This window comes from Petaurus breviceps, unplaced genomic scaffold (genome assembly GCF_028583685.1).
Source record: "Petaurus breviceps papuanus isolate PSGF00001 unplaced genomic scaffold, PetGlider_PUasm1.0 171, whole genome shotgun sequence".
NCBI lineage: Eukaryota > Metazoa > Chordata > Mammalia > Diprotodontia > Petauridae > Petaurus > Petaurus breviceps.
The window spans coordinates 3728173-3753072 of record NW_027185754.1 but is presented as its reverse complement, the minus strand read 5'-3'; the positions used below and the strand labels follow the sequence as shown (position 1 = coordinate 3753072).

The 24900-nt window shown below is 33.4% G+C and overlaps 1 protein-coding gene across 6 annotated transcripts in view; it reads right to left on the bottom strand.

The window, feature by feature from the left end:
* RPGRIP1L (RPGRIP1 like) overlaps positions 1 to 24900 on the bottom strand; it is a 134788-nt gene that overhangs the window by 88273 nt on the left and 21615 nt on the right. For 5 of the 6 annotated variants that reach the window (XM_069082469.1, XM_069082472.1, XM_069082470.1 and 2 more), the window contains 4 exons: positions 18185 to 18290; positions 15965 to 16111; positions 12962 to 13035; positions 7840 to 7979 (listed from right to left, as the gene is read on the bottom strand). In XM_069082469.1, coding sequence (XP_068938570.1) covers positions 7840 to 7979; positions 12962 to 13035; positions 15965 to 16111; positions 18185 to 18290 — 467 coding nt within the window. The remainder of the gene's footprint in view (positions 1 to 7839; positions 7980 to 12961; positions 13036 to 15964; positions 16112 to 18184; positions 18291 to 24900) is intronic. The other variant, XM_069082471.1, reaches the window with a different exon arrangement.

Below are 24900 nucleotides of genomic sequence, written 5' to 3'. Positions count from 1 at the left end.
AGCTAGGTTAAAAAAGGAATTGCTTTAGACATCAAATCATGATATCCAATCCATGATAAGGGTCTGATACCCAAAATACATAGGGATTGGACAAAAACATACAAATATGTCTAAGATCCATCCCCCAATACAATCAAAGGATATCAACAAATGGTTCCAAAAGAAAAACCCATCCCATTGACAGCCATAAAAATATTGCTCTAGATTACTACTAATAAGAGAAATAGAAACCAAAAATGACTCTGAGGTTTCACCTTATACTTAGAAAATTAGCAAAAGATGGAAAAAGACAAAGTTGGAAGAGAAATGAGAAGATGGGCATATTAGTTTACCATTGCTAGAGCTATGATTTGGTCCAACAATTCTGGAATACTTTTTAGAATTATGCAAGACAAATTATATTCATATTTTTTTAAATACCCAACCTACTACTGGTCATATACCCAAGGGGATCAAATATAGTTAGTCCAATATACAGCAAAATATTCACAGGATAACTCTTTGGGGGAATGGTGGAAAAGATCTGGAAACCAATCAATCAATAAGCAAATCAAAAGAGATAATTTATGTGTTTTTCAAACTTTAAAGTACTATGTAAATGTTAGCCCTTACTATTATTATTATTATATGTTAAGCATCTAGTAGGAGTCAAGTATTGTGCTAGGTGCTGGAAATAAAAAGAGCAAAAAAAAATCTCTACCCTCAAAGAATTTACATTCTGTCAAACAAAAGAGAAGCCTATTGATTGGGAATCACTTCTGTAAGACCCAAGCAACTAAGAAGAATTTAGAAAATCATGGAAAGATTTATATGAACAGATGCAGAGTGAAGTATAGAGAATTAGTAAAACAGATTATTATGATCATATGACAAACAATATATATGACTATAACTGGGTAAATATAGGGAAAAAAATAACAACAAACCAGAACATTGTCTAATTATAATGAACAATGTTAATCTGGGAGTGGTGAGAAAATTCATCTCTCTCACTCCTTGGCAGAGGCGGTGGTGGGGTAGGGGAGGTTATAGATTTTGAATATGGTATATATTGTCATATACCATCAATGTTTTGTTTAATTTTTCCTAAAATTTTCTTTTATTTTTATCTGTTATAAGGAAGATTTGCTGGAGAAGGAATAGGGATATATTTAGGAAAGAATGTGATTTAAAAACAAGATATGTTCATAAAAAATAAAAATTTAAAATTATATAGATATGTCATCACAGACAAAGAAAATTTAATGTTTTATTTTTCTCTTGACATAAAATATGAAGAATTAATTGACTTGACTCCACTGTTCAATAAAAGTTCAAGCTAACTTTCTTTATCCCTGTGAATGATTAATATGTGTCCTTCATTCTCTGAAAGGCTATGAATGTAGATTTAACAAACTGTTGTGAAATAAGCCCTGGATTTGGAGACTAGAGACTCTTAGCTCTGCCACTTTCTCTTTATGTGACCATGGGTAAATCACTAACCTTGTAGGACTTCAGTTTTCTTAAAATTAGAGACCAAATGACTTCTGATGTCCCTTCTAGCTGTAAATCTATGATTTTATGACCACAGAAGACAGAGAAAAGGAAAGCAAGACATGGAACTGAAGATGCTGAGAACCATATCATATTTTATTAGACACATTATACTATTGAAGGGGACTGTTGGTGATGTTATATTCTGAAAGACAAAGCTATGAAACCTTAAATCATTAATTATAACAAAAGTGAAAATTAAGACAATTAAGATTTCATCTCATACCTATCAAATTGGCAGAGATAGCAACTGTTAATATTGGAAAGGATGTGGCCATTCTTGGACATGTGTCTCAAGGAAATCAATAACTAAAAGAAAGGTCCTATATTTAATAAAACATTCATAACAACACTGTTTTTGGGCTAGTAAAACACTAGAAATAAAGTGGGCATCCATAGCTAAAGAGTGGTATGCAAATGTAATAGAATATTGTTGTTATAAGAAAGGATAAATATTGGTAATTTGAGAAACATAAGAAGGCTTGTATGAAGTGAAGAAAGTAAAACCAAAAGAAGAATATAAATGACTACAACCACACACATAAAAACAATACTAAAATTCTACCAAAATTTGAATGACTACAAAGCCCAATCTTGGTCCCAGAGAAAAGAGGAGGAAATATACTACCTTTCTTTCAATATCAAGATGGAGTTATATAAGTGTGGTATACTGTTATATATACTGTCAATGGTGGTAACTTTTTATAATTTGCATTTTCTCAAATTGTGGGGTGCAAGAGATATTGGGTAATGATTCTGATATTTTTAAAAGGTTTAAGTAAGTTACTAACTGGGGGCGAAGGGAGATAAAGTTGCTAGATTCTAGGTAACTCACTTTCTGGCTTGAATTTAATATATCTCTACAATTTCCCATAGCATATTCTATAGTAATAATTTATGTTCATCATCAAGATCAAGAAACATTTATATGTCACAAAGATTTACAAAGCATATTACATAATTGTCTCATTTGGTGTTCACCTATGGCATAAGTTTTGGCCTGCCACTCGAGTTCTATGATTCTGGAAGAGAGAGTGAGGCTGATGACTTTGAACAACTTGGCCTCACTTAAATCCAATTCACACTCAAGTCAAGACATCACCTGTGATGTCACTGGTCCTCTTCAGAAAACAAGAAATGAATGACAATAACAGGTACTATAGGTATTATCACCATTTTACAGATGAGGAAATTGAAGTTAAGAGGTTAAATGACTTGCTCAGGGATCACATATCCAGTACCACAAATCAATTTTTGAATCCTCTTTTATTTTATCAGTGAACAACAGTATAGATATTCAAGCAGCTTGGGGTCCTGAATTTGCCACATTTGCTCTATGACCTTAGGTAAATCACTTGATAATCGCAGGTGGAGAGAAACTGCAGATATGCATTAGTGGATGGATAGTCTGTATGGAAATTTCATTAAAGGTCAGGAAACTCCCACCTCAACATTCACCAAAATTTTATTAGTTACTCTACAGTCTTTCAGTGACATGATTTTAATGCGGTGTTGGAACCAAGAGATAATATGGGCTCTTAATATTTCGTAATCATTTTTGAATTTTATATTTAAGTATTTATAAAATCTTTTCCTTTCTTATCACTGTTGCTAAAACATAGGTCTTGTATCCTTGGAAGGATCTAAAAAGGAGGAAAATATGTGTGCTAAAGTATGCTGGATCACTCTGTGCAAAATGAAAAATAACTTCCTTAACTTATGATTTGAAGAAAAGCAGGTTAAGCAAAATAGCATTTTATTCAAAGAGATAATATTTCACTCTTTAAAAATTATGTTCTTCCAGCAATGCCATTAATAACCAGAGTCAAGAGAACAATCCAACTAAACAATTCTCAGAGTTCCTTTGTGCTAATATCGTCAGCTGTGATCAATATAGCCATATGCATTATGTTGAATTATGCATTTTAGCTAAAGATAGAAAGGACTTTCAAAAAGCAGACCTTTAAACACATGCAGTTAATTTAAGCATTAGCCAAATGCAAACTGCATTTACATATCCGTTCCTCACCATATTCACACAATCTGAAACTAATTTGTACCTTGAATAAAGAGGTGAGTAGTCTCTAAAAATAATTTGCTAGTTATATGAACGACTACAAAAAGATGAGGAAACATCTTCTGGCAAAGAACACTTGCTACATGAAAAGGTATACATGTGATGGAACTTCAAAGTAAAAAAAAAATCAAACAATTTCAAAACCTTTAATACAAACAAGAATTTTTTAAATATGAAAGGGTTGAGGCAGTGCGTGTACTGGAAAGAGCATTGAACTTGGAGTCATATTAGATTGGAGACACTTTCTAGCTCACTGGCCCCAATTTAGTCACTTAACATGTATGAAAACCAATTTCTTTATCTAAAAGTGAGGATAATAATGTATGTACTACGTATCTCTAGAAAGAAAGCACTTTATAAATCTTAAAGAGTCATGCTGGTAAAATATATGAGCATACTATATAAATATGAGTAAAGTGAACAGAACATGGAATTAATTTGAAGTCCCCTGGTTAGTAAGTACTCTTTCAAATAAATAGTCATAGTAAAGAGTGTTTTTGTTACTATTTTCCTTAAATAAACGAAAATGTACATTCTCAGAACTGTAAACTTCAATTATATCAAAATAAGAATACTTTTACATAACAAATGTTCCATGATCAAAGAATTAGAGCTTTAGAGCTGGAAGAGATCTTAGAAGTCATTTTATTCAACCTTTCATTGAGCAGATATGAACACCGAGGTTCAGAGAAGGTAAGGGACTTGCCAAGGATCACACAACAGTCAGAACTTTAAGTCAGGTCTTTCTGACTCCAAGTCCAGCATTCTGACCACTATACTGTGCTCCCTCTTTTCATGAAAGAAAAAGGTGGAAAATAAAAAAGAATGGAGAAGGAACAGAAGAATTAAAATAACTGAGCATTTACAGCACTTAGAAACTGAGGACAGCATAGCACTTTATATCTAGCCTACAACTGAGTAAGTAATAAAAACAGTAAAAGTTGAAACTACATTGCATTAAAATTATTTTTATCAGATACTTTCAATTGTTGGTACTTTCAATTAGTACTGTACAAAGGAAAGTATTGTTCCTTCTACTTTTTTTTTTTGGAGGGGGGAAGGCAGGGCAATTGGGGTTAATTGACTTGTCTAAGGTCACACAGCTAGTAAGTATTAAGTGTCTGAGGTCACATTTGAACTCAGGTGGTCTTGACTCCAAGGACAGTTCTCTATTCACTGCGCCACCTTGTACCCCCTTCTACTTATTTTGAGCCCAATAAGTGAAATGCTAACTTTTAATCATGATACGTGGTGCATCAGAGAAAGTTGGTGGGGAAGAGGAATGGGTGATTTCAGTTCCTTTGTTTTCCAAAATGCAGCTGCTTATGTTTACTTCATGAAAAGAAAGTAAAAAAGTGGAAAATATTTCTATTTCACTGTGTCAATTTAACAAGGACGCACTGTACTCTCTGTGGAGAAACAGTGTTTCTAGCTACAAATTAATGAACTAGAAACAATGTAAACATTTTATTATATGAAGAGTCATTATCACTATCAGTAATGAATAAATATGTTGGTGATTAGTAATCCAAATCAATACAAAGTGTGCTGCAGGGAAAAATGATTCAAGCTCTTTTCATTGTCATATAAATAACATTTTAAAATTATTTCATATAATTCAATTACAGGTGTTCAAGAGGAGGACCTTCATTTTCATAGTACTGGTATCTCAAGTAGATCATCCAATAGATGCAATATTACAAGCAAGCCACTTAATTTCTCAACCCCTCTACCCCCTTTTTTTTTGTAAATGCCTCAGTAACAGTGTAAATTTTATCATTCATACCTCATGTTACTTCTGTGAGGTAGGCAGAATGAGTGCTGACAAAATTATATTAATACAAGAAAGAATCTGAACAATAATTATAGAATCCACAAAATATAACCCAATCCCAAACTTCCTGTACAAGCTCAGTTTACTAATTCAGCAGGTATAGTAACAGGTATAACAGTTGGCCTTGTAAAGCTAAGAATTTCTTAATGCTCATTATAATTGGTCACTTAAGAAAAGGTGCTTACAACCAGAATGAGATTTAATTTGGGACAGAATAAAAATGTGTATACTATCTGTATATATGTTGTATCTTCTGATTAGAATATAAATTCCTTGAGGGTAAGAAGTATGTCATTATTAATCTTTGTAGTCCAAATGCCAAGCTTAATGCCTTCAACATTCTTTAACACTTTGATGCACTGGCAGTCCCATCAACATAGGTACTCCTTTCAGTGATAAATATTGCAACCCATGCATATTCTCATTCTGTAAAACTTGACCATCAACTCTCATGAATTCTTCAAAAGAGTCTACTCAACATGTTGGGAATCTGGGGGTTTACATCTAGATCTCTTGATGGTACATGAATTCCAAAGGAGTATGTAAGCTATCTATCAGTTACTCCTCATTCTGGCTACATGAATGCCCCCTCCCTTTTTGTTTTGTTATTCATCTCTTTGAAAACATCTCTTAAATCACTTCTGTATTATATTTCACTGGTAAGGTATTATAGTCTACTCATGCTCACTATGTACCTCTTCATTGCTCTCTAGAAGACCTTCAACTCTGAACTCTTCAGAGATTGTAGTATTCCTGATTCACAGTCATATAGCATCACCAGAAGAATACTTTTAAGAGGAATCAGTGGAATTCTGTCTCATGAAGAAGCTTGAAGTTATTAAAAGCAATGCAATTTGTCAAAAGCCATCTAACACTCTCCTGCAACTGTTCAAATCTGGGCTTAGTTCATTGTTCATCTCTGGCCTCGTCTATCTAGATACATGCCATGTACTGTTGGACCAGTTCTAGGGGTTGCCCAACCAACTGCATACAGTAATTCAGGCCAGAAGCATTCTTCATGCACTTGGTTTCAAAAAGTGTGAGTAGTCAGCTATTCTCTTCTGAAGGATTGTGGATCTCATGTGGGAGTCTCTATATGGTGTCAAGGTCTGATGTAATCAGCATAATGCCATGTAAACAGGAGCATCTGGAGGATCCTCCATTTTCATTTGGCTTCTTTGCTGGATATCCTTTCACGACAGTGGCTATCATCTTTGGCAAGTAAAATTTCCCTGTTTTATGTGTCGCTTGATATTAAAAATTAGAGGGTCATCAAAAAAGGTTATCTGTTTTTAAAAAAGCATTTGCTTTGCCAGAGTAAGATGTTACATTAAATAAGGCTGTTCTCCGATAAGATAATTTTCATGCTTATATATAATTGTGGCGCCTCACTGGAGGAAAACCTTTAAGGTAGCATTTTACATGGGCAAATAAAATGCTTTTTTATAGTGAATAAACAATAAATGAAATGGTACACTACATTCTTCTCACTTTTCAGTCAACTGAGTGACTATAAAAATAAGACCTACTATAAAATATAATTTGCATAAGTCTTTCTATCTTCATCAAGGATACCCATGTTGTGTGTGTAGATTATATTCATAAAAATTTGTAGAAAGGGGAAAGTAGGTATATGGGTTAGTAGTCATCAATATAGCTTGGTCACCTTTTTTTGGAAATAATAAGATCCAGGATTTTCTTCTAAGCTTCTGCTTTCCACCCCATTTTCAGATACCTTAGGAACTCATCCTTTAACACACTCAAAACCATGCTGCCGCTAACAAAACATGGACCACACTTCTGAATATTCTTGATCTAATCCAGTTCTTCTCTTCCTTTCTTCTTTCTTTAGTACAATTTTTTCCTTAGTCATGTAGCACACAGGGAATGTGATATTGAGAGACCAAATGTAATGGTTCCATAAACATTGATAGGGAAAAGAGTTTTCACAAAACATAATGGGAATGTAACTGAAGAGACAAAACCAAAACCAAAACAGGTAATATAATTAAACAGATAACTTCTGTCCAAGGAACAACAGAAATATAGTATTTGGTTATCTAGCCTTCAGGGAAAGATATTTGTGGTTCATGAAGTGGAACCATCTAATAAATATTATATGACAAGAGTCTATTTGATTTTTCCTAGATTCTAAGAATTCAACCACAGTAAATAATTAAGAGTGCAAGAAGCCTAGGGACCCAAATGAGGTACAAACATAAGAATCAAGATGCCAAATTGTAGTTACCCTTGGACATTATGAATTCCTCTGCTCTATTCTGCAGAGAGTAGAATTTAGGACTACTAGCAAAATCAAACTTAGGAGAGATGTGTTAATGAAGGGCTAAGAATTGACTTTGAAATGACAAGTAACAAGGAGTTATTTTGCATTTACCTCTTTCAGCTTTTAGTCTGTCCAGAATTTCATTTTTGTCTGCTAAATCAGACTTTATGGCAGTCTCCAACTGAGCAATCTGCAGTTTAAGCTGTTGTTCCTTTAACTTCCATTGTTCTTCATGGGTCACACTGAAGGCACTGCAATAAAACATGGGATGTGTGAGGAACTCTTAGAAATCCGTTTCAACAGAATATACTAAAGAAAAAAAGCTTTTAGTGGCACAGAGACCACTGTCATCATGTCTTAGGAATTAAGTAAACATATGCTGGTCTGCTGCTGTTGAAACCAAGGCGCCTTTCTCAGGCTGCGGTTACAGAACATGAAAGAGTCTGTGGGATGAGCAAAGGAACTGGCCTTAATTTAGAGCGCCAAACCCTGAGAAGTTGGCAGTGTGCAGCATTTGTGGGACTAGGAAAGGAATTCAGATACATACTCCAGAGGAATCCACAATTCCAAACCTCAGCAATAGACAACTGACAAAACCATTTTTTCCCACATACAAATCCTCTTAACATAGAGAAAACTGACTACCCACCTGATGTTTTTTGAGTCTGTAAAACATGGAGAGATAAAAGTCAGTTCTTTTCAAAACCAAAAACCCCAGAAAATCCTAAAGTGTAACCACAAAATAATAACAGTTTTTGTACTGAATTGAAAAAGAACAATTCTAATGCTAATTAGAAATATTGACAAAGTAATCTCTGTCCTTAAAATCAATAGCATGTGGACTAAGAATAAACTATTTAACTGCAATATGTATTGGGTTATAAAAATAGCATAGTGACTCAAATGATCATTCTCCAGAATTCTTCAATATTTAGCAGTTTGAAAAAGGATTAAGAACTACTAAATGATTAAAAATGCTGAAGAACTAACTTAATTTTTTTCCATGTGCTATCCCTAAGTTATGAAGCAAATGTTCGTTTTGATAACTTTTATCTCAGTGTAAAGCTATCTTTAAGTTTTTACTGAGGTACGTAAGGTTAAATTAGGAAAAGTACTTAATATGGAATTAGAGCACCTTGGTTTGAATTCCTCCTTAGCTACCTGTGTGACCATCTGAAAATTATATAATCTTTCTAAGTCTCAGTTTTCTTATCTGCAAAATGAGGAAGTCAGAGGGTTGTCTAAGGTCCCTTTTCCTGATTATAGGGTGAATAATTTTCAGTAGTTTCGTCTATTTTACTTGTGCCCAATAAATTTTTTTGTATCCAAAAAAACATCAGCTTGTAAAATCTGATTTTTATAACTGCAAATGAAGTAAAAGTGAGAAAAATATATTTTTATAAAAGCTACATGTTTTTGTAAACTTTTTGTGCATGCATGTGCATATTTTAATACTTCCAGACAAATTTGAAGTTTTCATTCCAAACAAAAAATTACTTAGTGAAACTCACACATTTTGGGGAAGCACAAAATTCAGAAGTCAAGGCCAAATAAACACATGATTGGTTTGTTTTCTTGGGATGGGTAATTTTAAAAGATTTGAAATAATGCTTTGAAAGACAGATGCAGTTCTCTAAACTTCTCTTTGTGTATAACAATCTAATTTTGTAACACATATTTCCACCTCACACATACAACTTTCCAAAAGTAAGAGATCTAAAATAGTACATTTTGGCAATTTTATTTAAATCTGCAATTGCTTTGTCTAATATAAAAACAAACATCTGTGCTGTAAATATTAAGATATAACATGTTTCTTTACATTTCCATTTTTTAAAATAAGGAACAAAGCAAGATCTATGAGTAGGCTAGTATTTTAAAATGCATACATATACACACATATCTATATATCTATATCTACTATTAAAAGCATGTATGATCCAAAAAATTAACATGATATAGGCAAAACTACATGTTATATCAGACACCAAAAATTGGAAACAGTAGTGTTCCAAAAGCATTAGTACCAGGAGAAAAATCACTAACAGCTAATCTGGCAGAAACATCAGAAGCTGTATGTGTTTAAATTAAGAACAATTTAGCAGCCTGGTTTTTCCAAACCCACAAAATAGTAGTGTAAATCAGTATAAGTCAATCTGAATTTAGTCCACTGCTATCTTCCTCTCTAAATTTAGGATTACATTCCACTAGAATTTCATGAGGAATTTCTTTTGAATTTACTGTATTCCTCTATGCTTGGAGCCATCTGTGTAACTATAAATGGTGAACCACATCTGGCTCCATTTGCTTTGTAAGGGCTGTGTACACGATTAGATCTGCATATGAGAACAGTCCTTGAAAACCTTTTATTCATGAAAATGTTTTTGTATATTGCCTACAGTGACAACTAGGGAAAAAAACACAATAATTACTCTTTGTGCACACTTGGCTGTTCTGTTACACTAAAGGAGTGATAAAACATCAGGCTATAGTCATGTATCCACTGGCGCCTGTGGTCACTGCTATGTCCATTGGCATTGATGGGGGAGCACAAAGTAGATAAATATATATTTGATTAGCAGCCTAAGAATAAAATAAAAGCTCAAGAATATCATTATTCTCCAGATTATCTTTACTAAGAGTTTCTCCATCTCCTTCACATTTCTTCCCATAGAACAAGTCCAATTTATCCAAAGTTCAAGGACATTTAAAGATAGGGAAGATCTTGCTTCATGTGTTCTCCAGATTAGTCCGACCATATGATTTAATAATACCTTCTCATAAGAGCTAATGATACAATACTATTTAGAAAAAAAGTCAGACTATTCCACTTAATGTGAGAGAAATGATACCCAAAATGAGATGTAGTCTGATTCGGGGAGATAAAAAAAATTGGTCATATTTGATCACATTCACTCAGAATATTACTGAGCAGCATAGAGAGAACAGGCACTTATTCTTCATACACAGGGGAAATGGCAGAAGGTATGGGGGTGTAAATGGAATTGCTTAGAGTTAAATGGTCTGAGATGCAACTAAAATAAGTGCTCAGGTCTTTTGAAATCATGTGAATCTACCTGATTTTCACATTTAAAATCAAATTAATATCATTTGCAAAACTAATACGTTAGCTAGTAGATACTTGGTAATAAAGTGTTATACTGGTAAGTCTTAAGGCCTTAAAGCTAAGCACTGCAAGTACAAAAACAAAAACAAAACCATCTTTGTCCTCAAACCATTGAGGATAATGATTCTCTCCAATGATGTTACTTTGGATTTCTAATAAATATTTGCCAGCAGGCACAAGGCTCATGCCAGTCATCAGCTCAATTGTCTTTATCTCATTATGTTATTTTTTAAAAAACAGATTGTAAAAGGTGTATGGGAGAAAATATGGGAGAGAGCAGATTGGAGGAGGGGATATCCTGTGGGACTGCTATTTTGGGGTGGTAGGTAGGGGAAAAAAGGGGAGAAAATTTGCAACTCAAAATCTGGTGGAAATGAATGATGTAAATCAGAAGTTAATAAAGCATTTGGAAAAAAATAAAAAACAGATTGTAAGATAAAGAAATAGTGGGAATTTAGTGTAGTTGGAAAAGTGCAGCTGGATTAGGATTTAGGAAGATGTAAGGTAAACTCTTACTTTTGACAATTACTAGATGTGTGAGCCTAGGCAAGTCACTTAACTTCCATTGCCTGAGGCATCTTGCTATGATTTCTCTAAATAAATTCCTTAAAAAACTGTATCTCTTTTGCATTTGCAAGGCAGTATAGATTAGAATAGAGAAGGGGGCCCTCAGAATCAGGAAGACCTAGGTTCAAGTCCTAACTCTGACATGCTGGCTGTGTGATTCTTGGCAAATCACATATTTTCTCAGTGGCATAGGAAACCATCTCAGACTAAGTCACAGAAAAGGTGCTGACATAGACTTCTGGAATGTCCTCATCGACAAGGTATCCATACCAAGGAAATCACAAGTCTAGTCCCCATGCCAAATTGATCTCTAGTGCTTAGCATACTGTCTGGCACATAGTCACCACTTAATAAATGCTTTTTCATTCGTTCACTCACTGAAAAGATCCTTTTTGTTCTGTTATGCTACTTTTACTAGTAAAACACATTTGTGTTCAACACATATGAGAGAACTTTGCACTTCCGTCTCACACTATTTGCATGTTAGTTAGGAGTCTCAAATGTACACATGTAGGAAATGTATATTGTCTAGAAAAATTAAAACTCAATTACCATTTTGAATTCTTTCAAGTAGCTAATTTAATTAGTATTATTTCATGTAAACATATATTTCCTCCACAAAACTGATCAGGAATAAGAAATAAAGAATGCATTTAGAAAGAAATCATTTTCCCCAAAAAGCTGATCAAATAGTATTGTAAGCACATATTTCTTCCACTAATTTTATCAGGAACAGGAAATAAAAGATGCACCTTGGAAGATATATTTTCCCCTACCAGCTAATCAATGTCAACTGTTAACAAAGTTACTACAACGCCTTATTTTCCTGTGGAGGTAATCTTGTATTCTCATAGGATAGGATGTTGTGTGTGTGTGTGTGTGTGTGTGTGTGTTTGGAGGTTGGTGCTCACAATTCTGGCAAGTCTTACTAGATGGGCTGGTCTGTTGAATTATTGTCAGCTAAAGTCCAGCTAAATTTAGAAAGGTTCATCATCAGATGGTTGGTTTACCGGTGATAACATTTGGGGGCCAAAGTAACTCATGAAACAGTTTATACAGCATGTTTTGATACATATGAGAGACAAGGATATATACACTGATGAAATCAAGTTTTTTTCAAGTATTTTGAATAGGTGCTATTGTATATTGAAAATAATTAAAGTATTGGCCCTTTTGGATGACTGAAATTTAATAGTGTAGCAAAATTTTATTTCTAAGAGTTTCACTGAAGGATTTCATTATTGGCTATGTGATGCTGGGCAATGTGGCAGTAAGGACTGGATATTTAAGCAACAAAATAGCATGGCTTCTTTTACAATATTTTTATTGATATTAGGGCTGGAGAGTCAATTACCATTGTCTATAAAAATTATCATATTAAGGCTTTACTTTTTCATATTCCCAAAACACTATTATTATCTGCTAGGGAGACATACTTATTCATGAGTATTAAATGATGTAAAAAATAATGGCTTAATAAAAATGACAGCTTATGAAATCTGAGGAAAAGAAAAAGAGAAAGGCAATTATAAAGTTTACCTGTTATATAGTTTATCATAGTTTTCCTTTAAAAGTTCCTTCTCCCTTTCCAAATCATTAATTTTATCCTGTAGCTAGAATAAAGAGAAAAATGTACATTACTTGAAAATTATATCATTTGATCTCCATATGGTTTTAGGTTTTATTCTTGATGATTTCTAAATAGAAAGTGAATATTAATTTTACCTGCTTCTTTTTAATTTAGTATTGACTTTTTAATATTACTAAATAAAGGTGAAATTAACATCCCTGTTGTAATTTAATTGGAACAATGTCAATTCATATAATGATTTAGTGCTATAACATTAAATATCTCAATAAATTTTTTATTAACTAAAGCACAAATTTACTCCGTCCCCTTGCTCCATGAGATACCCAATAATATTCAGTTAGTATTAATATCAAATTGTTCTATAAACGTTCAGCAATTACAAATTTTTAGTTCATGGTTCAAAAAAATTAGATAAAAATTAACCTTAGTAGTCTTTTTCCCTAGGTTTTTAGAATTTGCAAGAGGTTTCAGGTTCTATTCTATACAGGGAAGATACTCTATGCTTGGGTTAGCAAACTATAGCCTGAGAACCAAATGCAGGCCCCCACCTGTTTTTGTACAGTCCAAAAGGGTGCTTTGGTAGAAACCATAAATGTCCAGTCCATGCAATTGTAATATTGCTATAATTATTTTAACGTTTAGATTTCTGCTTCAGTTGGTATCTAATTTGAATGTTTATTCACAAATATACTCAGATGTTCCTTTCCCCATGAACCAGAGTGCTTTACAAAACACCTCCAACAACAAAGGATAAATATGGAACACAGTAAGATAAAAGGACTCTCTCAAGTCACAAAACTATGCATACTATGTCTCAAGGACAGGAAGTCATCTATTCATAGCTCTGTGCCCCCTTAGATGCAAAAAAAAATTTAATAAAGGCTATAAATTCAGTTTGTGTTCACCTGGAGATATGGAGCATATTGCTTATAGGAGGATGATGTTTCTAATTATTATTGTAATCAGATGAAGGAAGTAAGGTATTTCATACAACTAGTGGTGTGCTGAAGAATCACACCAAATGGAAATAGCTAGATCCATTATTGTAATCACTGTCCTAATTAGTTATTATCTGGACTATTGCAATGGCTTCCTAATTAGTTTCCCTATCTCAAGTTTTTCTCCTCCTCAATCCATCCCCCACATTGTTGTCAAAATGTCATTCCCAAAGCAAAGGTCTGAGCATATCATTTTCCTGCCTGAAGACCGCATACTGCCTCTAAGATAAAATAAAAAGCCCTTCACAATTTAGCTCCAGCCCACCTTATTACACATTAATCCCTTTAACACAGTAGTTTCATTCAATCAATAAACATTTATCAAGTAACTATTATGTGCCAGGCAAATGTGCTACATACTAGTGAAACACAGATGTAAACGAGACAATTCTTTCCCTCAAGGAGCTTGCAATCTATCACAGCAAACAACATGTACATAGCTATATTTATATAGCACTTCCTATGTCAGCTAGGTGGTACAGTGGATAAATCACTGGGCTTGGGGTCAGGAGCATATGAGTTCAAATCTGACCTTAGGCACTTACTAGCTGTATGACCCCAGGCAAGTTACTTAATCTGTATTTGCCTCAGTTCCTCATCTGTAAACCAGGGACAAAATGGAAAAGGAAATGGCAAACCGTTCTAGTATCTTTGCCAACAAGACCTCATGTACTTTGTTCATGGGGTCACATAGAGTCTGATACAGCTGAACAACTCAACAAGAATGGGCCCAGTGTTAAGGGCTTTAAAAATGTTATCTCATTTGATCCTCACAACAATCCTGGGAGGGAGGTGCTATCCCCGTTTTACATAAGCAGAGACTTGAGACAGAGAAAAGTTAAATGACTTGCCCAAAGTCATATAACTAGTAAGTGCTTGAGGCTGGATTTGAATTCAGGTCTTCCTGTCTCTAACCACTGCATGACTTTAGTTGTCTCCTATTTTGTATATAAACACATACAAAATAGAAACTTGTACAAAATAAATACAATGGTCTCAACCTAAAAAATATTCTGCCAAACTGCCATTCTTGTACATGGCATCGTATGTTCTGTCTGCATGCTTGTGCAAAGGCACACAGCCTACATGTCCCACATGCCCAGAACGTACTATGTCCTCATTTGTCTCTTAGAAACCTGGGCTTCCTTCGAAAGTGAGCTCAAGTGCCACTCCCTACATGAGGGCTTTTGATTCATCCTTACTGCTTGGGCATCTCCAAATGTCTCTACTTTTTTTGTGTATTCTTGTATTTACTAATATATGTATGTGTTATTTCTTCTGATAGAAGTTAAACTCCTTAAGGCCAAGTTCTATTTTTTTTTCTGTATTTCTAGAGCCTTACACAGATCCTTGCACAGGGTAGGTACTTAATACTTACTCAACTGATAGTACATAAAGATGTTCATAGGAATTTATTGGATTTTTTTGTATCACAAATGAGCGATGATTACAGATGAAACAGTTTAAGTCCCATAATTTGAACTTCAGTTTCAAAATGAAAGGATTACTTTCAAGACAAATGTCTTAAAAATGAATCAAATGAAATGAAAAGTATCCTTTACTAGCATCAACTGTGCAAAGCTTTCAATTCATTCTCTGTTTCCAGTACTATCCACACAGCTTATAAGGCTTTGGGGGGGAACATTCTTTTGTGGAGGCAGCATGGTGGAGTGGAAAACTCAATGGACTTGAAAGCAGAAGAGTTGAATTTGAGTCCCTCCTCTGATCCTTACTAAGGGTATGACTATAAGAAAGTTGTTTAACTTCTTCGAGTCTCAGTTTTTTCATTTGTACCACATAGATTTGTTGAGAGCCAAGTACTCTGTAAACTGTAGAGCGCTATAGATTTGTGCATTTATTATAGCATCTCTGCAGCTTTTTCTTACATCTTCTCAAAAGAGTTACTGACAAAGCTTTTTAGTGAATATGTTGACAGCATTTCCTGGTGCTTACCTCCCCTATTTTTTTTTCAACAAAGCTCTTAGATTGTAGTTGTTTCTCAAGACTGAAGCTCTTTAAACGATATTCTTTGAGCTGTAGGTTGAGTTCATCTCCATTTGCCAATAAGGCATCATGGCTGGCTTTAAGATGTCTTTGCTTCTATGAAGAGAAAAGAAAATCTTTTAAAATTATTGGCAAATTAGGCTTTGATAAACTATCAATACTCTTTTAAGTTCAAACTAAGTAGTTTACTACTAACAACACACATATATATGTATATATATATATGTGTATATATATGTATATATATATATATATAAAACGTTTAGTCACTATTCAGTCAACAGGAGGCACTCGACCTAAGATTGGTCTTGAAGAAGTAATTGTCAGGTGATGTTAACATAGGTTTAATGTAGGAAAAAGTTTTTTTCTCTGCTTCTTATATGCTTATGCTTTAGTCTTGATGAAAGTGACTAATACACTGGCTTTGGCAATTAATTTTTTTTCCCTAAGGTTAAACGTGATGCTTAAAAATGTTGCACTAATAAACAAAAATAAGTGGCTGACCATGGATATTTTAACTGAAAAGATTTCCTAGCATATCAATAAAACCAGTCTTAGATGTTGAACTTTGGATTCAAATATAATTTCAATTCATTGTGGAATATATGGAAATAATATGATTTTAAAATGGTCCATTTATCATGATGCTTTAAATGTACTCTAGAATAGTTAAATGTCATATACTTTTGAAAGAAATATAAATGTTGACTAAAATGAATGAGCATATCATAAACTGACTAAGTCAATCTCTATAATGTCTTACTTGTTACTGAAAAACACCTTTAATTTTTCAGTAGAACTTCAATATTAAGGCAGATGTCATTTAGAAAAGAACATGGCAATTGAGGTCCTTGTTTTAGGTCAATTACCTCTCCTCTTGGCAAAATTATAAAAAACACTATCTCTTTCACTTAATGTCTTCTCAGTGAAGACCTCACTTTATTAATGGCACAAATCCTTCCAATGTCCCTATGCTTTAACATTTATCAAAAGAGATGTATATGGCATGAAGGGGGATGTATGGTGAGTACTTACTGTGAGTACTTAATAATACCCTTGGCAAGGGTGCTAAATTGAAAACTAAGCAACTAAAAGATAACTGAATGCTAAATAATTTGTGAGGGCCTTTCTTAATTTCTTATTTTTAAAATTCATTTCAGATTAAATGCATTTTCAGTTTTTTCTCCTTTTAATGTATAGATATTTCTAGCATACCTTATCTCTAATGTATTCTTTCTTTCATTTATGTGTAAGACAGCTTTTGGCATTTTGAGACATTCCTACATGATTTTAGAATAGAGAATATGATACAATTTATGGGGACATCTTAACACCATATACATTATGGTAAACCTGGAGCTTTGGAAGACCCTGTATTTTGCCTTAATTTATTGCTTTCCCTGTCTCCAAACTTCAAAAAGAGTACTGCTTGATTTGAATTCTGGTCATCTGGAAGGTTTTGGTGTTCATAATTCCATAACTCATGTTAATTATGCAGTTCAAATAAATAAACATAGTCTTGCTGCACATTCTGGTGTGGTCAAAATTCTTATTAAACCAACTACGGGGATATAAGAATCCCAAATATACCCATTACTAGAGATATTTATGTTTTAAACAAACACTGCTAGAACTAAATGCTCAACTAGTTAACTGTGCATGGTGAAATTAAGGAGTTAACACTGATGATAATAGTGTATAATTAAAATATCTATTGAACTATTCAAATTTTTGGTAAATCCAAGCTATATCAGGAAAGTTTAGAATTGATTTTGGGTATAAACAAATGTTCTATATACTTTCAAAGCTATGTATTCATAGGCAATTCGGATAAAAACCAGTTAAAACAAATATCCTCTTAAGTCTCAGATGACTTATGATATATCTCTTTGTTGTTCCACTCATATTGACAGAGAGGAACTCTATATTTTTCTACTTTAAGAAAACAATTCTTTACATATTTAGGTTTTAGATCATAAACAATAAATATAACAGTGAAGCAATAGAAACTCAAGCTATAAAAGACAGTTAGCTTGAACATTATTGAGTTGTGTGTGTGTATGTGTGTGTAAGGACAACTAACTCACATTACTTGTGAATGCATTTTGATAATCCATATTATTCATACATTATCATATAAAAGCACAATACTTCCCATTATAACAGTACCTCTTGAAGTTGGATATATTTTCCTTCCATTACTGTAAGGGCATTACTTTTCTCCATAAGCTGCTTATTAAGTTTGATCAGTTCCACATTTTCCCGAATGTTTGACCTTCACATTTAAGAAAAAGGGGAAGGGGGAATTCAAGGTAAAATATGTGACAATAAAATTTTTCTTCTTAGAAAACTTTAACACACTTGTAAATTGGTTTACTATAACATTATTTCCATAATAATACACCATTTTGGGGGGAGATTTAACCTGTGATTTCATGGGTATAACTCCCTATATTCTTTATACATACAATTACAGAGAGCAATTAAAATTCAACTAATAATTATTCTTAATATTTATTTTATAGAACTTAAATAATTCCTTAGGTTATTAAAAGAAGGTATGTGTACGGCACTTTGCATGGAGATGTTTATAACACTGATATTTTAATACACAAAAGAGACTTGTGATACTTTTCTCCCTAGATGAACACTTGCTTTGCCATATAGTCTAGTCATCCTCTGAACAATCCCCCAAAGAGAGGGTCACAGGATTACCCTTCATTGGGGTTTCCTCTTGGAACCTTAACTTTTCTAAATATTCAAGAAAAGTGACCTAGCATTTTATACTCATAATGCCCTAAGACTGGCATCTAAATAAGTTGCAGATGTGCTGTTAGCTGTATGAGATCATTTAACATCCACAGGGTATATAGAAACCCTATATGCTCCAATCCTATTTTGTATTTTCCCTACCGAGATTAAAGCAAACACAGAATTGTACAGGAAGATCTTGTAAAGGTTAATCACAGATCTAAATGAATACCTGTTTTCAAAAGACACATATACATATGGACCAGGAAAGGTGACTAATTAAATTTGTTTTACATCTAAATGTACTTGGGGAAAATATAGAACTAAATATTGGCTTACATTTTTAAATAAAAAATATTTTAAAATGGAAATATTAGTTTTCCATTTGCAATGCATAATTTTTCTTATAAAATTTATCTATTGTACACATATTGGAAGAATTGTCACAATGCCATACTGGAACCAGAAAATAGACTACAAAGCTTACACATCTGTAAACCAGCTGAGGACTTGAAATACTTAATTTTCCTCTTTGATATTGGAAAGTTCATTGTGCTTTGGCATTGGCCATTTAGTTGTCCTTACAAAGAAGATAAACAAGCCCAGGAATCTCAGATCTAGGCCAAGGTATAGCCTTAACACAGTATTAAGTGTCTAACACATTTTATTTAGTAGTTCAGCAATATATATTTAATAATATTTTCACAATTTTTTAACAAACTACTCTGCCTCTTCACCTAATGAAATCTGACATCATGGAGAGACAATACCAGTTAGTGAGTGAGGTTCAATAGTAGTACGATCCAGAACTTTCAATAAAGCAAAAATTTACAAATTTCTGTAAAAACAAAGAAACCAAAATACTGTGTTTGTGTTTTTCAGAAATGCTAAAGTTCGTTCTCTCTACAATAACATTTTTTTTTTCTACAATAACATTTTTATTGGTAACCCCTGACTAAGAAAAATATAGTATCCAAACTGGGTAACATTCAATCTGTTAACATTTTTAGTTTTTCTAATTTTTTTCTTACTTTTTATTGTGCCCCAAAACTTCCATAACTATAAGATTAAGAAATACACAATCTTTGCTAATTAAAAAATGTTGCTTTATAATAGCAACAGAAACAAAAGGAGTTAAGTTATGTACTTTATATTACATTTTAAGGTTTGAAAAAAGCTACATCATTTGATTCTCACAACAACCTTGTGAGGTACATTTAATTATCCCCACTTAAAAGATAAGGAAATGGAAATTTAGAGAGATTAGGTAACTTGCTCAGAGTTACTCACTCAGCCAGGAAGGAATGAAAGCAGAACTCAAATGCAGGTCTGCTGGACTTTAGTCCAGTATTCTCACCACTGTTTTACTGCCTTTCACTTTAATATACCTCATCCCCCAGGGACATTTAGTTTCTACAGAGTCATAGGAATATTAGTAAAACTTGACATTTTAAAGGCACTTTGCAAGTGTACAAAGCACTTCACACATGCCATCTTATTCAATCTGCAGTATAATTCTGCAAAAAATTTTTGCCAGTCTCATAGTTGATTCTCACAGAAGTGAACTGACTTGCTCAAGGCCATCTAGCTAGTAAGAGGTGCTGTAGAGGCTTGAACTCTGGATCTAAATACACTATTCTTGTTAACTATAATTAATTTCTTTTTGAGTGTCAGGGAAACAGGAACAACATTTCAGAAAGTTTTGGCACTTCAGCTATAGTACCTTGTCAATAGTAGATATTTAATGCTTGTTGTTGGTGAATTTGTCTTAGATGAAAATAATATAAAAAATAAAGTTTAGAAATAACTATGTCACTTGAAGTAAAAGATATGAGCACTTAATACAGCTACTTTGGGACAAGTATATTGAAAAATATGTCCAATCCCTCTAAGCCTGAGGTGTTTTGAAAAAAAAATGGTGAGGTTTTTTTGTTTGAAATACAGTTTTAATTGCTGAATGAACATCATTTTTTGACACAAAGGTATGAAAAAATATGACTTTATTTGCACTGTAAGGTTTTCTAGCTGAGAGAATTAAACTGATTTCATTAAGCATGGGATATCCCAAAAGTCTTACTGAAGTTTCAACCCTTTATTTTAAACCACACCATGACTTTTTGGGACACCCTATATTTAAAGTTAAAATCAATGTGATAACATAAACTCATATTTATGTGAATTTGAGGCCTGGGGAAAATCACATGCAGTATCATATTTTTTATGCCCCACACCCATCATTTTTATAGTACTAAAATCTGGTTAACATGAAGGGTAGTCTTGAAAGGAAAAAAGAAAAATTCAATTAAGTGAATATTTGAGTGTTTATGTAGTAATATCAAACATTTAAATAACACTTTACGGTTCACAAATTACTTTATACACATCTAATTCAAGTTTGATATGAACATTTTATGGTAATAAGGTATATTAGAGTAAAGGCATTATCTTCATCTGACAGGGAAATAAAGGTAAGGTTAACATGGTTACTACAACTCAGTGCTGAAGGTGGGATTTGAATCCAGCTGTCTTTTTTTAATTCTAGTGCTCTCTCCTCTATAACCACACTGTCTCTCCATTGTGCAATGAATAAATGAATTGCATTTTTTAAGTGCTAACTAAATTCTGTGCTTAACTCTAAGGATACAAATGGAAAAGAAGGTCAGTCTTTGCTCTTTGAGAAGTTCACATTTTAATACAGGAACAATATAGGAGGTTTCAGCTACTAGGCATGGGAGACAGAAGGATGAAATAAGAGTTGTCACAAAAAGGCAACACATGTCAGAGAGTTAGGAATAGCTAACTAGTTATAGTGCTCTGTTTGAATGTATGTGAGTGCCTAGTGTTCTGAAGGACTACTTACTAATACCATTACAGTCAGCCTTACTCTAGGACAACTCTAGTCTTATAAGTCCATAAGGCTAGAGATGATCTTTAGAACTAGTGTATCACTAAAGATACAAGAACTCTAGTTAATAGTGATAGCAGAATCCACTGACCCAGTCCAAAGTAAATATGATGAGATTATCACATAGATTTAGAGCTTTCCTCAGAAGAAAATAATAATACATTAAAAATGTATATATCTATGTACAAAGATTAAGCATTATGGAGAAATTTCAGTTATGGAGAAATTTTTTAAAAACAGATTAAGGGTGTGGTATCTTTTTACAAAATTTCATTTCTTGGTTATTTCAACATGACTTTTGAAAATGCTATTAGCAATTGTTACCTGAAGGATTATCTACTTGCAAAATGTAGTTTTTTCCTTTCTTTTCTTCTCTAGAAGGCAGACATTGATGATTACGAAGTGTACCAAAAATATCTAAAACTATGAGAAAAGTTGTTTGCACAGCTCTAAATTCAAAACAAGCTGAATTAAATGAGATTTCATACTGAAAAAAAATGTTCCGGACTAACAACCTATATGCCAAGTCTCTAATAATCTGAAACAGTCAAGTTAAAAAATTCTAAAAAAGTAACTTCCACATTGAAAAACACTTGATAACAGACTATAGCTTTGCTACTGGGTGTCACAATAATAAAGAAAAAAAGGTGAGCCTTATTAAATATAGTCTACAAGATGAAAGCTTAAGAAGGAATACTTTTTGTTCTTTCTTATGCCAATTAAGAAAAAAGGGTTTTCTGTGAGACATGCTTTAAGAATGCACTGTTGTAGTTGGATTGTATTTCCAGGTCTAGAAAACCTGGATTTGCTAAACCGAGAGACATGAATGCCAGTCAGTGACATTTAGGAGAGGATGCTTTAGGGACACTGTGAATTACATGTATGAAGGACATACATGAGGCTGCAGGCTAATGGCAAATAGCTGGAGCAGGGGACAACCTGACATTTAGGTATAAAAAAAAGTAGTCATTTTTTAATAACTGTATCAGTCCAAATGATAAATCCAAAACTACAGTTGAGGATTTCCCTTTCTTAAAAAAAAAAACAAAAAAAAAACCAAAATGTGTATTTGCTTATTTGTGTTCATGCTGTTTTCTTCTTCTTTTTTTTTTTAAAGCTATCGGGGTTAAGTAACTTGCTCAAGGTTACACGGCCAGTTATTTCTGGGTGTGGTGCTGAGTATCTGAGCCAGGATTTGATCCAGGTCATCCCGACATTGGAGCCGGTGCTCTTACTCGCTGAGCCACCTGGCCGCCCCTAAGCAATTGGGGTTAAGTAACTTGCTCAAGGTTACCCGGCCAGGTGTTTCTGGATGGGTGCTAAGTGTCTGAGCCCGGGATTCGATCTCCAGGTCTTCTCAACAATGGAGCCGGTGCTCTTACTCGCTGTGCTACCTGGCCGCCCCCATGCTGTTTTCTTCTAACAGAATGCAAACGTCTTGAAAGTAAGGACTTTTACACTGTTTATCCCTGGCACTACTGGTATAGTGTCTAGGACAAATTAACTGATTTTTAAAAAATCATTGTTGAATTAAATTGAAATCAGTGACTGTGGTCAGTGATCAAATGTCTGTCTTCATATGTGCACAATGTTTTAAAAATCTGCTAATCACTGCTAAGAGTGTTATCTTTGCATATAAATGAAAGCAATACATAGGTTGGCTTACCCAAGTTTGCTCTTAGCCTTAATGAATTTCCCTTAATTTAATTGGGGAAAGTCCATTTGCAAAAGTAATGATTTCACCTGTTACAGATGAAATAGGTTCCTTCTTTGATTTAGAAGTTTCAAGAAGGGGTAATGCTTTACTTAACATCTATCTCCCAACTCACAGGAATTCAATGTCTTTTGGCAAACACATAAGTCCAAAATTGGTTGCTTTCATTATCAACTTGGAAAAAGGTAGGCTGTATCTCTTGATTCCTCTATATGCATACACACACAAAATAACATAAAGGACATTTTCTTAAGGATGTTTGGGCAAAGTTTTATCAGTTTCAGAAAGAAGGAAACAAAATTAACAAAGACAAATCCTGGCTTATCTTCTTTCATTCAATCTTGGGTGGAGGATATGGATCTTATTTATTTAAATAAGTTTCCTTCATCTGAGAAATTCCAAAGTTTCAGCTTTGCCTATATCCCCATGTTCATAGTAAGACTTGCAGCTAATTTTGACAGCTTTTCAGGGTTTATATCAAACTCTGTGAAAATGTGCCAAAAGTTGAGATATTAGCAAAATCCTAACTAATTGAAATACTTCAAAAATAAAAGAACAAAAGCAAAATTTTTATTTTTATGATTTTCACTAAGTCAGTTCTTAAACTATTAATAACAATGATTTAGTGCTTAAGTTGGCACTTATGATGAATTTTTAAAAGTTTAAGTAAAAGTAAAAAAGCAAAGTGAACTTTCTTGTGCTGGATGTAGTTAGCTCAGATCATAGTCACATCCTTTGTCAGTAGCTAATGTTTTATCTGATATTATAAGTAAGGGTGTAAACAAGGAAGGGGATGAAGGGAGTTTTGGTAAACAATCTTCCTCACTCCCCATACATATGGAAGGTAATTCTCTTCTATGTAGGTATAAGATAATTTTTTTTCCCTGCTAAAGTGACTGAGTAAATGCATAATCAAAATTTTATAAGTTAGTGTTTGTCAGACATTATGACAAAGATATAATTTTGAATCAAGAGGGTGAACAAGCTAGAATTTCTTTTAAAATCATTTTTGTATTAATCCAACTAATTATATGTTTGATGAGAACAATATTCTCATACTTGAAAATTCAACAAAAGGTAAAATCTTCCTGATTTTTAGTGCTCACATATATGGGTTCATGCATCACTGTTTTACATTTAGTTTAAGGTCTCCTCATTTAATAAGCAGAAAATGTGCATTTTTATATGTTTAAATTTTAATATGAATTTTTGTTCAAAACAACACAGACATGCAGGCTACTTGTAAATGATACAAGATTTTAAACTAATGAGGCATTATGTAGAACATATGCAAAAATCACAACTTGGTCTTCCCAAATAGGCCACAACAACAGGAAAAAACATGATTTTAATAAAAAGGAGCAGCACTGGGCTCTTACTTCAAAGCAATTAAAGGCTTTGAATAACCAAAAGTTTATGTCAAGCTGATGCCAAACCAAACTGGTCTATTAAACACACACTATGAAGGGTTTCTGTAATATTCTCTGAAAAGGCTCTCTGCCATAAATATCAGGC